The 17,458-nt window shown below is 46.0% G+C and overlaps 1 protein-coding gene across 2 annotated transcripts in view; it reads right to left on the bottom strand.

Annotated features, from left to right (window-relative positions):
- Window positions 1–16,770, bottom strand: part of CAMKV (CaM kinase like vesicle associated) — a 64,153-nt gene extending 47,383 nt beyond the window's left edge. The window contains exon 1 of one of the 2 annotated variants that reach the window (XM_080996464.1): window positions 16,466–16,770. Coding sequence is in view for 1 of the 2 variants with exons in the window: in XM_080996463.1 (XP_080852589.1) it covers window positions 14,996–15,017 (22 nt within the window). In the remaining variant the exon portion in view is untranslated. Of the gene's footprint in view, window positions 1–14,995; window positions 15,110–16,465 lie in introns of those variants that run through there. The other variant, XM_080996463.1, reaches the window with a different exon arrangement.
- Window positions 16,771–17,458: the final 688 nt, after the last annotated feature.

The raw sequence follows: 17,458 nt of genomic DNA on the forward strand, positions 1-17,458 counted from the left end.
GGAAGTCGAATAGATTCCATTCCGGAAGTCTGTTTGACTTCTAAAATGTTCGGAAACCAAGTTGTGGCTTCCGATTGGCTGCAGGAAGCTCCTGCAGCCAATCGAAAGCCGCATCAGATGTTCGGGTTCCAAAAAATGTTTGCAAACCGGAACACTCACCTCCAGGTTTGCGGTGTTTGGGAGCCAAAACATTCGACTTGCAAGGCGTTTGACTTCTGAGGAACGACTGTATTGAAAAAGACTGTCAATATGTAGGGGTAATTTGTGCACTTCTGTAATGGCCAGTATAAAAGCCCAGGGATATGTTTGATGTTTGAAGAGCTACCGTATTTTTCGCTCTATAGGGTGCACCGGACCATAGAGTGCACCTAGTTTTTTGGGGGGGAAATAAAGAAAAAAAATTATTCCCCCCCCAGCCCCAAAGAGCAAAGAAGCCAAGACAGCCAGCGGGATCTCTTTAGCCATGCACAACCTCTCCCACCGGGAGAGGCTGCGCGCGGCTTTGGCAGAAGCCAAGACAGCTAGCGGGATGGATCCTGCTCTCTGTCTTGGCTACCTTTTTAGCCGCAGGGCTGAGGCGGGGGAAGCCCAAGCTTCCACCGACCCCAGAACGGGTCCTTTGCCTATATAAGCAACCTCTCTCTCTCTCTCTCTCTCTCTCTCTCTCTCTCTCTCTCTCTCACACACACACACACACACACACACACACCATCTATCCTCAGTATTTCACCATTCTTTTTGAAACAAGACTTAGCAAGTGGGTGTGGCAGACAATGGTACAAAATGGGAGGATTGATTAATAACGGCAAAAATGACACAGGGCTAAGAAAGTTCACATCCTGTGGATTCCAAAGGATGTTGGATATGGTGAACATCTGTCCAATTCAGTAAGATTGTTAAGCAAGAGTGCATCATCAGGATCAATTAAGGATCAATTGATCAGGATCAATTGTTAAGACTTAGTTTACTTTTAGGAGATCTGGAGCAGGGGCAGCCCAGCATTAGGCAGAGCAGGTCCATCTAGATTGTGTGTGCGTGGTAGCGGTCAGGAGTGCTATCTTGTCTTTCACCTCAGGCAACAAACTGCCTTGGGTTGGTCCTGATCTGGAGAACACACTCTAGCTTTGTAAATTTAAAGGGGTAGAATTCACTCTTGCACTAGGCCAACCTCTCTGTTAGCGCATTTCTGCTTCTGCTGATGGAATTATGTCCCTTCTCCTCCAGCTCCATGCTGCTCTAAGGGTTATCCCAATAGCCCAGAACCAATTTGGGGAGAGGACACATTGGGGTGAGGGGGAAAGACCCACTGCTCTAGCAGGATGCATTGTAATGGCTCTTACTAGCTCAACTACAGTGGTACCTCGGGTTAAGTACTTAATTCGTTCCAGAGGTCCGTTCTTAACCTGAAGCACCACTTTAGCTAATGGGGCCTCCTGCTGCTGCTGCGCCGCCGGAGCACGATTTCTCTTCTCATCCTGAAGCAAAGTTTTTAACCTGAAGCACTATTTCTGGGTTAGCGGAGTCTGTAACCTGAAGCGTATGTAACCTGAAGCGTATGTAACCCGAGGTACCACTGTATTTCATTGAATCTGGCCCAAGACAATTGTGGGACAGTAAAACGATAGATTGCAAGAAGGAAATCAGTCTTCCATTGCCCTAAAGCATGATTTGCTTTTAATTCACATAGTCAGGATTGCTCAGTTAGGTACTTCATCCATCTATGGGCTTGCCAACACTTCCGCTTATCCCGTGCCTAGAAAGCATGGATCCGAGTAGTTTCCCCAATTCCCTGCTCCTTTCCCAGGAAAAACCTTTTCTTTAGCTCTAAATGGGAGCAAATGTCAATCCAGAGAAAACTGGAATTGCTGTTTGCTCCGACTGAGCTCTAAAGAGCGTTTCCCTGGGGGGCGGAGCGGGGAGCAGTGCGACCAGAGGAAGAGTGAATAAGACCCATCTTTCTCTGGTTTTCTTTGGAAGTCTGGATTCTGCCGCTTCAGTCAGGGTCCACCCACTCCCTGCTCCGTCCCCAGCTGCTGCTGCTGCGCTAAAAATTTCCCAGCACTGCTTAGAATCCTTTAAAAGAAAAAAGAAAAAAAATCCACTGCTTGCATTTCCAGGGATGAAATATAGCTGAAAAAAGAAAAATAACAGCCTGTGTCATTTTGCTAACGCGGAAGCATTCCATCATGAATGTGTGAAGCATCAGCCCTGCTGTACACAGCTCTACAGCTATTTCACCAGGGAAGCTGGGCTGCGATGCAGCCTTGCCTCTCCTGAAAGACACTGATAAATCGAGGGACAGAGCTGTAAAAATGATCGGTGGCGGTGGAAGTCTAATCTAAATATTTATAGAGGAGAAGTCTTGCTGTAGCCCAGATGAGATCATAGGACTATCTACTGAAGATTGTGACATCCCTCTTCAGGCTACCTGGACCCAGTCTGAGCTCCTCATCTTTACCTTGAAATACCTCCCTTGCCCCTCCATCACCTGGCTGCTCTTATGTCGTTTGCTCCTCTGCTTCATCACCCGCATAAGGTGGCCACATACCCTACTTTACAGTAGCGAGTCCTCCATTTGAAGGGTTGTCCAGTTCAAGTCCACCTTAAAGAAGAAGGGAGAGCAGGAGGATCTTGAAGTTCCCCATCAGCACTAGCACCAGGGGAGCAGGCTGAGTGGGCACACAGAGTCACCTGGGCACAGTCTTCCTCATTAGGCTAAGTGAGATGTATCTCTATTTAAATTTAACTAATTAGTTCTAAGTTTGCATTCTTCAGATCTGTATCCTCTGCTTTTAGATCACAGTTTCTCAAACTCGGGTCTCCAGCTGTTGTTGGACTACAATTCCCATCATCCCTAGCTAGCAGGACCAGTGGTCAGGGATGATGGGAATTGTAGTCCAAAAGCAGTTGGAGATCCAAGTCTGGGAATCCCTGTTTCAGATGATGCAATTTTCCTCTTTGGTCGCCCCCTCCCTCAAACACCCCCCTTCACCTTTGATGCCCCTTCTGCCTTGAGCAGCTTGCCAGAGCACCTGTGGATGCCCCCTCCTCCAAAACCACCTTGTCCATGCAGCTTTTGACCCAACACTGCTCGTTCCTACGCTCTCTACAGCCACTCTTACTGTAATGAAGCCTAAGCACTCGTAAATGGAAATAGCAGTATATTCATCGGTTGTTTATCCCTCCCTCCATTTTCCTCTCCTTTGTCTGTTTCCCCCATGTCAAACTTTAGATCAGGGCTTGTGGCACCCACCGTCTCGATTTCTCAGAGGCATTCATACATATAAATTAGCATATGCAAATTTCATACACATTTGGTTCATGGGTCTGTGCTGTGGCACCTAAGCAACTGGAATTCAGAGACATGGAAATGATTTTGTCTAAAACCATTTCCAAGCTGCCTGTAAGAACATCCTTGCCTTCTTGCTAGCAACACAACAAGATGGAGACCCTTCTCACCACATGACAGGAAAACAGCGTCCTATCTTTCAGTTTTACAGTCAGTCTGGGAGATTAATCAGCATGAGGATGTAAGGGAAAGGCACACTCTCTACCTGGTGGATTTCAGACACAAATGAGTGGGAAAGGATGAAAAAAACATTCAACTCTAAGGCTCTTTCTTTAAAATGATCAGCCCAACCGCATTCAGGGGTGGCCTGAGATGTTTTGGTACCTGAGGCAAAGCATCCCTGCAATAGTGTGCTTGTGTGATGCTCTGCAAGGGCTCCCCCTCAAGGAAAAGTCCTTGCAGAGCCTTGCCGCTGAGCGTGGAAGCTTCGGCAGAATCTCCCTTCCTGCCCAGCAGCAAAGATGGGCGGCAGAATGCCTCCTGCCTCAGCAGCTCAGCGAGAGGGGAGGCATTCTCCAGAGCTTTGCCGCCAGTGCCTCTCCGCCCCTAGGGGTGGGGGGAGACCGGTGGCAAAGCTGGGTGGCAGAATGCTGTGCTACTCAGCCTCAGCCTCCCTTACCTTGGTTGCTTCTCCAGAGGCAGTGGGGCGGGCAGGGCGCTGCCTCTTGCATTTCCACCACCTAAGGCGGTTGCTTCATCCCGCCTCAAGGGAGGGCTGGCTCTGATTGTACTCCAAATGGCAGCTAACTCTTTGTATTGTACCTTTGCTAAGACTGTAGTCCTATTCCTCACTTGCCTGGGAGCAAGCTCCATTTAATACAGTGGGACGTAGCGCTGAGCAGAAATGGACTGGGTTGCAGTGTTCACTGCTTTAATGCCAACATCCTCTACCCTGTGCAGATTTGCATATCAAAGAAACTATCGTGGGCACCACATACACCAGCAACCAAGCACAGACTGCCAGCAAGTATATTGGCTATAATACAGTGCTTCTTTCAAGTCTAATTTCAGGGGGGAAAGGGGACCCTGCAGGCATCAAGGAAAGCTTCCATGGCCACATCTGCATCCATGGGTACCATTTTAGTGATCCTGGCACTACCCTCTAAATATTCTATTATGTGCAGATGCAACAACAGACTGTGTAGGGGGCCTATGCTACAGTTAGGCCCTTGTATCTTACCCTCCCCTCCCAAATAAACCATCAAACATATGTGGTCCAGCACAGCCATCACAGCAGCAATGAATGCAATAGCTCCAGGAAGAATCTGTAAAGGATTCCTCTATTATCCCACAGTGATGCCACCACTTGTTAAAAGATTATTATAGCTACTCTTACTATAATCCCAGTTTGCTGCCACCAAACTGTCAAGGATTAACTCCTGTTATCCCACTCCACTTCAGCTCTTACTCCCCTTTACTTATTTGTTTGACCCTGTTTCCTCACTGCCACCATATATTTAAATTGCAAGTTAATGATAAACCTCTATTCACCTGCTAATAGCTGTGGCAAAGCACAGTACAAAATAGTACAGGCACCACTTCCAAGTAAAACAATGTACGTAAGATGTCTTTTGTCTTTGATCAACAAATAATTAAAAATGGGCGGTCATGCTTAGCTTTAAATTTAATATATAATAAACTTAACTTGGCTGCTCTTACTATAAATCAGACTGTTCACTCTACCAGGTTGCTTTAACGTTAAAAAGATAATTCTGAGATACTAAGTTCTTCCTCTAGCCAATGATCCTGGCCACTCTTAACTCAGTGCTTGCTTTCACAGAATGTAACTCACAGTCCAGCCAACTGCAGCCCTATTGTGGAAACTTTTTACCTCTTACATGTCCTAGGAGCAAGTAAAGGTAGCATATAGACAGTTAATTCTGTACATTCCACAATGTGAATTCAGATAAAAGCAAAACCTTTATCTCATAAAACCTCCAATGAGTATACAAAAGCGATTTTTCTACAGGATCACATCTCCCCTTGTTGCAAAATATTGCCATTATAGTGCTATGAAAAGAAAATATCGATTATTATTATTATTATTATTATTATTATTATTATTAAATATTCTTAAGAGTGACTAACTTTTTGGGCCGATGAGTAAGAAGTGAGAAACAAATGTGCATTTATTGCCCTAAAATCTGCTCACGTGGGAAGGCACACATTGCGTACACTACTACTCTGTGTATGAAGGTGAGTGTAAACAATGAATTTGGCATATCAGTGAAGGCGGGGGGGGGGGGTGAGGAGAGAGAGGCTTGGGGCCCCAGCACTGACCCCATGCTGGAATTTCCTCACTGTGTTTCTTTGAACAGATGCTCCTTGCTGGTATCCCATCCACATGCTGCTGTCTTAACTTTGCTCCGAGAGTTCAGAGGTAAATAGCAAGAGGCAGAGACAGAACACACACGAACCCCTCCAAAATAGCCTGTACCGAATCTAATGGCATTGCTAACATCAATCATAGGCGCGCCAACAGGGGAAAAAAACCACACCACCAAGTTGGATGCTAGGCAGTACTAAGGAGAGGAGTAGCAGAAAGATGCTGTTTGATAAATCAGCAGCTTGTTCTTACTTCAAACACTGCCTTCCGTTACTGTTCTCCTGGGCTTAGCAGCAAGAGAACATGCTGAGAAAAGGCAGCAGGAACACTGAGAGTCATCAGGGCAATGTGGGGAGAGATGATTGCATACAAGAAGGAGAATTACCACTGCTCTAGCAATGGGCTGGTTCAAGTTATTTTGGCACCACACTATAGGCCAGTGTGCCTCAACCAGGTGCCCTCCAGGTGTTTTTGACTACAACTCCCATCAGACCCAGTCAACCGAGGCCGATGGAAGTTGTAGTCCAAAACACCTGGAGGGCATCAGGTTTGGGGAGACAAAAATGAGTCATTAACAGAGTTACTGAATTAGCAGAGAACTTCATCAGAGGATAGGCTTTTAACAAGTACTGTGTAATTAGTAACCACACACACTGGAGATTTGTGGTTGCTGTTTCAAAACTCAAATTGTGGGGGGCACTGTTAAGCGTAATTGTTTAATTGTAAATGGAAAATAGCTCTGTATGTGTATTGCTAAAAGGAGCAAGGAAATTTCCAGTGAAGCTCTCTGAGCACCAAACAGGCTGATAATTAACTGAGAATGTATCTCTGCTACTCTCTTATGTGCTGTTTAACTTAGATTACATGGGAGGGGTATTCAGTTGCAAATCTCCATTTTGTGGGAGTTGTCTTTGTTCTCAAGCCACCTTGCGCTGATGATTCTCTCCTGGAGAGAACAGCCTCAGGCTGGAATGCAGGCTGCATGGAGAGAAATAACTTTGATTTCAGTTCTGTTTGGAGTAATTTTACATTTCTAAGAAGATGTACATTTGTTTGGACAAGCACATATTTTTTGCAACTATTTGAACGTATCACTATTGTTGTAAGTCTGTTTTGAAGAAAGTTCTGTTATTAAAGCTTTGGAACCATATTTTTGGTCTGGACAATTTTTATTCCCAGAAGAGTCAGGTTTTTATTCACCCTATTGCTCCAAATGTGCAATATTAATAACTGCAAGAGGCACACCTACCCCCACCTAGCTCTCATTGTTGCTGAGAGAATTCTCTCTGGGCTTTGCCTTTCCTTCCCCCGCCTTCTGCATGACTGCCACATACAAGGATTGGGGAAAAGGATGGAATTGGCAGTAGCTGCTTAGCAAGTGATCCTGGCGCCTAAAAGCTGTGCCAGAGAGGAAGAAAGAACAGTACGCCCTGACTGTGTTCCCTCAATCCTCCAGATACTACCTGGTCTTCAGTTAGGTCTAAATGTTATACTTACCGCATTGCTAGGTGCCAGTTTAGAAACTGGAGTGTAATGTTGACAAGTGTGGTGTTTGCTCTGCATCAGGAATGGGGAACCCATGACTGTTCAGATATTGTTGGGCTCCCAACTTCAATCAGGCCCATCCAGCATGGCCTGGTGTTAGGGATGCAGGTGTTAGAGTACAACATCTGGAGGCCACAGGCTTTCCATCTCTGCTACACAGTAGTCTACTGTGGTGTGTGTGTTGTGTTGTGTTGTGTTGTGTTGTGTTGTGTTGTGTGGAAGCATCATATACCAAGAGAGACAGGCAGCATTGAAAGGTTGCCTTTTGTTTCCATAGACTCTTCCCTTAATTAATATAGCTACCTTGCACAGGCAGACCTTGGACTACCTCCCTTTGTGCAAGTGCTTTTACAGACCATGATAGGTAGCAAGAGGGCTAGACTGTTTTCATAAGCTTGGCCTTCTGGCCACTGCACAAACCGCTCTGGCAGACAAATAAAAATTCCTTCCATGCCATGTGCCACGTGATGTTTCACTTCCCACACAATTAGAACAGCATGCCATGCTGAGCTGGAAAGCGGGAGACTCAACACACCACCCGCACATGATATGCACATTACGGACAAGTAAAGGCATGGCGTGAAAACTCCAAATGTCATGGAGTGATGGTACCATTTAGGCCTGGCCTTTGCCTGCTCTTCCACTTGAACCTGAGCCCTGGGAAAATGTCCCGCCATCCCAGTTTGAGAAAACACTAGTAATTATTCAGAATAAGCATCCATCTTCCACTCCTTCTCCGAGGAGCTAAGGTTGCACAGAGACTCTGAAACACCCCCAGCCCCATCAAACTGGTTTTCAGGTTTATTTGAAAAAAGCCCTGACATATAAGAATGTGTAAGTATGTAGAGCAACCATAGTGACTAGCCCCAGGTTGCCCAGTGAACTTCATGGATGAGCAGGGATTTAAATCTATAACACTCTTTAACTGAGTTATCACATTGGCTCTCAATTAACTTGAAAATAAATCAGTCTATCTTCAGGGAAGAACATGAAAACCTTTTTTTTTTTTTTTTAACAGAGCAGTGTACAAAACCAAAACATTGGTAGCAGGCAGGCAACCTAGTATACTTTGTAATGCGAGTCATAACTGAATCACGTACCTCAGGAGAACAAATGAGCTTGAACAAAGCAATTGACATTTATAGTCTGAACATAAAAGTCCTAAAATGGAATCAGTTTTCCAAGAATCAGTTGAGTATATCAGCGAAACAAGCTACAAAGTGGAATAAATGAGCCCACCCTCCCTAAATCACACACAAAAGATTCTGGTCACAGCAAAAGGCTTTAAATCTGTTGCGTATAGGTTGTTCCTATCTACTTCGTGTTTCCCCATCGCAGGTTTTTTGGGGGGACGAATGTAGCATTCTGTCACACTTCGCCAACATTTGTACCACTCATTATGCCAATATATTGACTTTTATTGAATTTAAATGGCTGAGTGCTTCATGAAGGAGTTCTTAGGGGGATATTTTCCTTAAGATCAGATCAGATGCTGGCTGGCACATTTGATCTTCAGCCATGTTTATAAATTATCTGTACCCAAGAGAGAAGCCACTTTAAGTTTGACTGTTTCATTTCAAATAGCTGCATGCCCTTAGATTTGCAAAATTGGCTTCCCTTTGGACCTCTTTTAACAAGTTGTAATGAGTCACTGCAGCCAGAATTCCCAGACCCAGAGCACCTGCCTTGAACAAGTGTGAATCCTGTATCACAGGAAATAATTTTTTTACAGGGAGGTGAGCAATCAAATAGACCTTTTTGATCTTGAACTACCATAAGCACTCCAGCCTGCATCCTGAAATCCACAGACATAAAGTCCACTTGTGAATTATACTTGTGATTTGTGAATTATCCTTTCAGCTAAAATAAACATTTCCTCAAGGTGTCTTGTGACACCTTATCTAATAAGGCATTTGTTTTTGCTGTAACAAAAGTCATATCGCTACCCCACTGGACTTTTTTTCAAACAAAACATGGTCACCTTTATGCAGCCATCACATTCCATGCAGGAGTCGTCCTGTGGATTAAGTCTTACATTGTTTGTTGCCAGGATCGGGCGAGAAGAAAAGGCACAATCCACTTCTATAGACTTTATGAAGACAGAGGCTCTGCAGGCATCAAATATGTAACATGCTACTGAGCAAGCTTGCTGTTGGTCATCATAACTAGAGACATTTTGCTGCCTACAGAAAAGCCAAGTGGTGATCCCATTTTGGGAAATATATCAAACTAAGTTATTGATTGACATTTTGCTTTTCTGTACCATTACCCCCAAAATCTGCCACTTGATGTCCTAGTAGAGCTGATCCTAAGTGATAACTTTGTTTATCTAAGGTTCAGTTCCAATGTTAATCTGCAGTTTCAGAGATACAGTAGGAGCAAAAGGTTTCACTGTGAAGTGTCAGAGGCCCAGACCCCCTCCCTGAGTGATGGCTTCCCCCTAGAACAGTGGTTCACAAAGGGTGTGGCACGCCACATTGGTGTGGCAGGAGAAGATGGCAAGTGTGGCAGTAAGATTCAAGGACAATCAAAGAAACATTTCAACATGTCAGTATAGTATAGTATAGCATAGTCTCAAAATAATTTTAAATATGTCCACACCTCTCTTCAAGCACATTGGCGATTCTTCTACAGTTCTCCATGACATATTGTTCTGAACAGGGATTTTCAATTCTGACAAATATGAAAGATCAGAAAAGAGAAAAGAGCTTCTTTGTGTTGATGAGGAGACAAGAGTTTGTTTGTCTCAAATTAGACCTAATATAAATGAGATTACCTGGCAAAAGCAAGCTCACACCTCTCACTGGGAATGATTCATGATCTAATGTAGCTGCATTGTTTTTATACTTTCTGCATGTCCCATGATCGCATTATAAAGTAGTTGTGTTCTATGTTATAAATCAAGCACTGCGAGGAGTTGTTACTTTTTGCTTTCCAATGTATTTCTTATCAATAAAAAATTAAGTGAGAGGCGCAAGCAAATTTTTATTCTGAAAATGCATCCCAGAGAAAAAAGCTTGAGAACCACTGCCCTAGGAGAAGGGAAGCCAACAGCATTACTAAATTCCAAATTCTCAGGGCTTCATGATTCTCTCAAGTGGGCTGACTATATAAATAAAGAGCAATTGCCTAGACATTTAAAAATGGGCTGTTCTCCTTCGTTTAGCCCTTTTACCATATGTTTCCTTGCATATTAATAAACCAGGATGGATCAAAGTTGAAGCATATATAATTCATTAATTAACCCTTCCCCAACATCTTAATAACAAAACAGGCAAGCAGACAGATATGCAGATTACTGACATGCATGTATATCTGTATCTTCCGCAAGCCACGTCTTTTCAAACCCTTCGGCCTTGCTCTCCCCCTGCCTAGGCAAAGACCTATCTCTGTCAGGAACTCAAGCATGCCAGCAAGGCCAGGCTGAGCTGGTGGTTTTCACACCAGGTGCTGAGATAGCACACAGACTTGGCAGTATCTAAACAGACCCACAACATTAACTGTTCACAGATTGGGTGCCAAGATGGCTTTCCTCTGCTTCTCCTTGAAGGCTTTGATTCTCCATTAAATGGGAAATGATGAGGTGGGCAATAATCCGACCATAGTGGTCCATACATTGGTGACCTCAAGACTGGACTCCTGTAATGCCCTTTATATGGGGCTGCCCTTGTATGGGGTCAGAAGCTGCAGCTAGTGCAGGATGCAGCAGCCAGACTGCTCACAAGAGCAGATTACTGGCAGCATGCTATTCTGCCAAGAGATATGCACCGCTTGCTGATTTGCTATCATGCCAGGTTTAAGGTCCTTGTGTTAATTTACAAAGCCCTAAACAGCTTGGACCCAACATTACCTTAAGCACCGTCTGATTCCTTATGATCCACCTCTGCCACTGAGATCCTCTGATGGAGCACTTCTGGTGTTTCTCAAGCCCTTGAGGATCAGTTGGAACTCTCTACCTGTAGAGTTTTGCAAGGAACCATCCCTGCCTTCTTTCACACATCTTCTGGAAACTGTGCTGTTTATAGACGGGCCTTAACAATACAAGAGCCTCTTGCCAGTATAGACACGACAGATCTCAAGAGACCATTGGTTTGACTTCCTGTGATGCTTCCTATGTTCTTGTGTTCCCAGACACTTAGGAAAAGAACCAAGTAAATGCAAGGATTGTTTCCCCACGTAAGTCAGTCTGCTGGCAGCTACGTGGAGCAAATATCTCTCCCTACCTGTGCATTTCACTACCCCAAAGGGATGCCAACAGCCGCTTCTACCAACTGAGGTTGGAGAAAAGGAATCGTTTTAAAAGAGTATTTTGCACGGGTTTTAGAGAGGAATCACTTCCCATGGCAAGCGCTACCCACACGTTTCTTTTGACTCACTCTGAATTCTGGTTGGGTTTTTGTTTTTTTTTGGAAACAATACAGGAACTTGCAAAATCTCTTTAGTGGCTGCAGAAGGGGGATGAAATGTACCCACCGAAAGCAGCTACCTTTATTTCAAACCTCTTTCAACTGTGGAAAGAAAGACCGTCTCCATCCTGAATCTATTCGTGAGCTGAGGGCTTTTCATCTCAACAGTGAACTCTGTCTGTGAAATGCGTCAAGAGCTCCGTATGCAGTATTTATCTTAAGCGCCTTGGGGGAAAGACGGCACCCCAGGGCCATGAAAGCAAAATACACCAAGGTTTGTGAAGCTGAGCTACAGGTTTGGGCTTTAAAATAAATGAGGGGCAGAACAGGTCCTCCCCTCACCCTCCATTACAGTAGGAGATCACTGGATCTGCACATGTGATTGAAGCCATTTTATGTGCCAACTGCACAATCCATCTGCATGAATACAACTCAACTGTCATTCACAATGCAGGATGATGGAGGAAGGGGCTATATCAGAAAGCTCATGAATTAAAAAAAAATGTGCAGCCAAACCTATGGAACCAATCCTATGGAATCATAAGAACACAAAAAGATCCCTGTGGGATCAGACCCCAAGGCCTATCTTGTTCAGCAACCTGCTTTCCAGTATGGCCAACCAATTGCCTACAAAAAGCCTGCAAACCAGGACATGAATGCAACACCACTCTTCCCACTTGTGCTCTTCAACAACTGGAATTCAAAAGCATTCTACCTCTGATACTGGATAGTAGTACGCAGTCATTGTGGCTCATAGCAATGCTTAACCCCTTAATGAAGAAATGCATGTGAAAACACAACTTGAAGGATCCAGGCAAATTCTGCAGAAAAGGCACACGCCACCAGGTAACTTGCCCATTCTAGTTCACAAATCTTTATAAAACACATGTGAATTTTGAAAGATGACATGTTTTTCCACATGCCTGTTTGGATTTGAGTTGATAGGCTGGGAGGTGGGTTTGGGGAATTCTAGCTCTGCCAAGTCATAGATGATAGCTGAAAGGGCAGCGTGCAGACCATTCCAGGAATTGTGTGTGTATTTGCTGCAACGGCACTTGCTGGCTCAAGGGTTCCCCATCTCTCTCTGTGTACAAGGTGCTATGCCTAACATTGTACTTTTTAAAAAAGCTGATTTCCATCCAACATAGGATTCTCTCTTATCTTGAGCCCAGTTGCACTTGTATTCATTTGCACCCAACTTTCAATTAATTTAGTAAGACTAGGTGAGCCCTCTTTCCTTTTCAGAATGTAAGGGAGAAGGAGCAGATGTCCTGAAGCAGAAAGCCAAAGAAAGGTTTGGTTCCGGAAACTTTCCAGCATTTATAAAATATACCTGAAAGGACATTCTGTGGGGAGGATGTTATGAGTCTGCACCCATGTGGCAGATTTTTCAGTAAGATCCATATTCATTGTCGCAGGAAGGTGCTACTGTTGCACAACTAATTCTTAAAGCTGCACTCCTATGCACACTTCTCAGATAGTGAACCACACAAAAGACACTGGGGCTAACTTCTGAGTAAACATGCATAGGATTGGACTCCACATATTATATTTTAAAAGTGCATCTGTGCAGCTATTTTTTTGTTTTGTTTTCTAAGCTCAGTCCTTAATAGATGATCCATTAAAGTGTTTACTTAAAACCCCTCACTATATATCCTTTTGGTTTAAGGAATTCTGAGCTGAAGTGTCTTTTGGGGCACACAATCACTGTGAAGGCAGCAAATCCAACATAGTTCTGGGAATAACCAACAATGGGCATAGGCCACAGGGCTCCACAGGGAGGAATCAGAAGGGGCTCATTGGCAGCTCTGTGGAAAGTGAAACGTGACAGCAAGGGCCACATGCTTTAATAAGTAGACCAATTATCTAAAGCTTCCAGGAGCCAATTGTAACCAGAGAGTGTAATTTTTAATCAGGCGACTTCAGATTAATGACACACTTGTCCACTGTTGAGAATATTTTGGTTCTAGTATGTAACTGCAACTCATCTCATCCTGTTAATACCTTTAAGAGTCACAAGAAAAATATTAAAGACAGTCTTTTTAAGAACAAGTGGTAGCTCTTTGGCACCTATTAATGATGTTTTGTAATATGAAAACTCAATCACATTATAACTAGCTATAGTTAATCTGCTAATTAAAGAGGCAGATGATCAATCAACTAAAAATCCTTTAATTGGTTCACACTGCTACTGATAACGAAAACAGTGCATGTCATTTGCAGCTGCTGGGACCCAAAGCCTAGGGGTGAGCCCAAACAGAGTTCTCTTACTTTTGTTTACAAGGTTTGCTCAGAGTCCCTGAGCATTTGGGGAGGCACAGAGGTGGAAGGAGTCTTCTTCTGCAACTCCAATATCCCTAGCTCAGTCAAATGATGCTAATATGGCAAAGGTAGGAAAGGAATCCAATATGAATTGGCAGGAAAGGGATCTTCTGTTTCAGATGGCATAGTTTCCTCTTTCAGGGTGCCAACAGGCATATGAAGTGAGATCCACCCTCTTCAGCATGTATTAATTAGCCCTTCTTGTATCCCTAGTTTGACATGGTGTTCTACATCAAGTAATCCAGTATGTTTAAGGCGGATGTGCTTTTAGGATATGACAACACGGCTCTGAAAAAGCCCATATAAGCAGGAGGCCTCTGAAATACTTCCCACCCTGCACTGGGATTATATGGGTTTTAACTGACTGCGAATGAATTTAATATATCCCAAATACAGGCATCAGTTTGTGGGTTTAAAACAAAAAATAATTTAAAAAAAATCGGGATCTTTTATTTTGGCTAGTCACAATGTTTATGGTTGTGAAAAGCAGAGATTTACAGAGCTGGTCCAAAACAATGCCAGATGATATTTACACCCCACTCCAAATATATATCTATAGAAGAGGTTTTCTTGGTGAGTTGTTTTATCCATGCTCTGGAGCCCTAGTCAAAAAGGCTACTCTGTTATAAAAAATGAACTCTAAGTTCTGTACGGATCTTAATAATGTTAACTGGATATGAGAGCATATTGGGGGTATTTTAAAGCCTCAGCAGCCACCCCTTCGAATCTCAGCTTATCGGGTGATTAAAAAGACACAGAGAAACCCACAGCCTGGGCAAAGGAGTTGAGCGCGCCTCCTTCCTTGCGGATGAGTTCCGTTTGCTAACGCAGCCCCGCGGGCGCTCTTCTGCGAACCACTGCGAACGCTGGTGGCGCTGCGCACTCCAACCCCGGGGGTTTCTGTAACGAAGGACAAGAAAGCGAGGGACACGCCGTAGCCCGAGGAACACACATGCGAGAAAACGCAGGTCGAGCTTCCCACCCACAAGGCCAGGGGAGGCGGGCAGCATCTCCACTCGGGCACCAAAACAAAACCGCTAAACTTACAAGATGCCTCCCCAAGCACCATCTGAGCGCAGATCCTCTAGTCTATGGAGATCGTTCCCTTTTTAGAGGCATCTTTAGCCCGGATCTGAATCGAAGCATAAAAACTCCTGTTCTCAAAACAACACTCCCCCCCTGCACTCTCCAACCTGCAATTAAGACAGAATCTTTTAGTTGTGACATTCGCTGTTGTCATGGAAATAAGCGCGAGAGAGCGAGTTGATGGGCGGGGAAAAGGAAATCAAAATAGCAGAATCTGCCCGGGGAGAGGGGGAGCGGGCGGCAGCGAGAAAGAGTTGATGTGTGCGTGTGGAATTACAGTTGCTAATGCCGGCTAATGCCACCAGCTCCAGTTGGGCTTCCGCAGATTGTCCCATCCAGACTAGCCAGCAGCACCAACCTTTTCTCGAGGCACGAAACTTGCAAGCGCATAGCTGCAACCTGTACGTTGCTTCCACCAGCCCCGTGCGCGCGCATGGATTGCTGGGGAAAGTGAAGCCGAGGAAGCTTTGCCTCCTCTCTCTGCCACGGGCGTAAAGGAAGGCGAGAAGGACCCCTAAAGAGTCTCAGTGGGAGGAGGGGACGCCTGACTCGGAAGCAGGACCCCCCCCCGCCCGCGCGCATCTGCCGCGTGGCCAGCCCGAATCCGAGCTGCCCCTACCCCGCGCCGCGCCTCCATCGCTCTCTGCGCAAGGCTGGGAAGCCAGCCTCGCCGAGTCTCTCCCATGAGAAGCGCGCAGACGACGACGGCACCTCCCGCCCCACAGGGGGCGACGTGCCTCTTTCTGCCCCGGGCCCAAGCGAGAATCCCCGATCGCCGCGGGAGAGGGTGGGCGCGCGCACCGAACAGCAAAGGGAGCAGACGCCAGTTCCTTTTGCAGCAGCTGCAGATCGACTTCCACGTGGGGTCTGAGCTTGCTCCTTTTCTTAACCCTCCACCAGTCTCCTGACTCCACCCCTCCCGTCCCACTCTGAACCCCCTTTTCGCGCGCGGACCCCCCTCCAATTAATATTTGAATGTGTGCGCGCGCTCACTGCACGGGCTGGGGAAATCAAGACAGCGCGAGTGGGTGGGTGGGTGGGTGCGGGAATGAAGATCCGCAATTACTCAGCTCGGAGTCACTTTGCCGAAGTGAAGGTGCAGCGCAGAAACACTCCGAGCAATTCACGGCTGCAACGAAGGGGAGCGTTCGCGCGCAGCCCGGTCGACCCCACAGGTTGGATCGCCGCAGGGAAGCCGCTTTCTCCCCAAGCTCCGCGGCGGGACAGGCGGCTACTTCCCAACGCGCAACCTTTCCCCCTTACAGCCGCAGCCTCAGAACCCCGAGAGGGAAAGCTTGCCGACCGAGCTTCTTAAGGCACATGCCCGGGTGTCTTCCCAGCCGTCTCCGGCGCCAAGGCTCCAGCAGGGGCCCTCCTCCCCTCGCCTCACTGCAGCAAGCCATGGGGGCCCCGCGCCGCGCCAAGACCCACCTGCAAATCTGCTCTGCCGCTGGAAGGGATCAGAGGGGTGGGAAGCGTTCCGGTGGTGGCGGCGGGGGGAGCTGCCCTATTTCTCGCAACGGGGACTTCTCGCCCTCCCCGTGGTGATCGGCCCTCCTCAGTAGCCCGCCCGGCTCTTCCCGGGGCGAGGGTGGCTGCAGGGCTGCAAGGCGAGATGTGGCGTCCGAATCCGCCGTGGGATCCCGTCGACTGAAGATGGAGCCGAGAGCGCTCGGTGCTCCGCGGCTCCTCGCAAGTTGAGCATCTCAGTTGAGTTCCAAGTGGGAAAGTTACAAAGGATGAAACTGACAAGGGCCCGCCCAGGAAGGGTGGGGCCACGGGCGGCTGACGTCACCCGGAAACTTTACGCCCCTCCCACTACTTTTAACAATTGATCCTGGGCCCTGCCCGGGTTACCTTCTCCAGATCCGGGACAAAATAATCTCCCAGGCTGGTTTAGAGAGGGGAAACTAGGAAGACGCGCATCATATTCCTGACCAACCTGATCTGTCCCAAGAGAAAAGCCTTTCCATGAAACTCTGTTCATTACAGTGACGTATTTCATGTTTTCACCGTAGTTTAAGCTATATAATATACGACGTTTGTAGCACCCCAGAGCGATAGAATATGCTAGTATCGTACACTTTTGTCACACAGCGCTGGGATTCGTTGCATGTTCATTACATCGGGATTGAACCCCGTCATCAACCGAATAGCAGAACAGAGACACATATAACAGGAAAAGAATCATCGGTGGTACATTAGGCTTAATGGTGAAAGAACTATTTTTGGATATGGTTGCGAAACAGCATTCTTGTTGCAAAAGATGTAATTGTATACCTAAGGGAGGCTGGAGAATAAGCATTTGTCTCGCTGATTGACATTCTCCCCTTTAGAGACACACAGTTTGCAGGCTAGCTGTCTAAAGTCATACCTTCCCTGAGTCCTCTGCAATACACATCGCAGGCTCCAAGAAGAAGAGGT

Source organism: Podarcis pityusensis, assembly GCF_964106645.2.
Source record: "Podarcis pityusensis genome assembly, chromosome: 2".
Classification (NCBI taxonomy): domain Eukaryota; kingdom Metazoa; phylum Chordata; class Lepidosauria; order Squamata; family Lacertidae; genus Podarcis; species Podarcis pityusensis.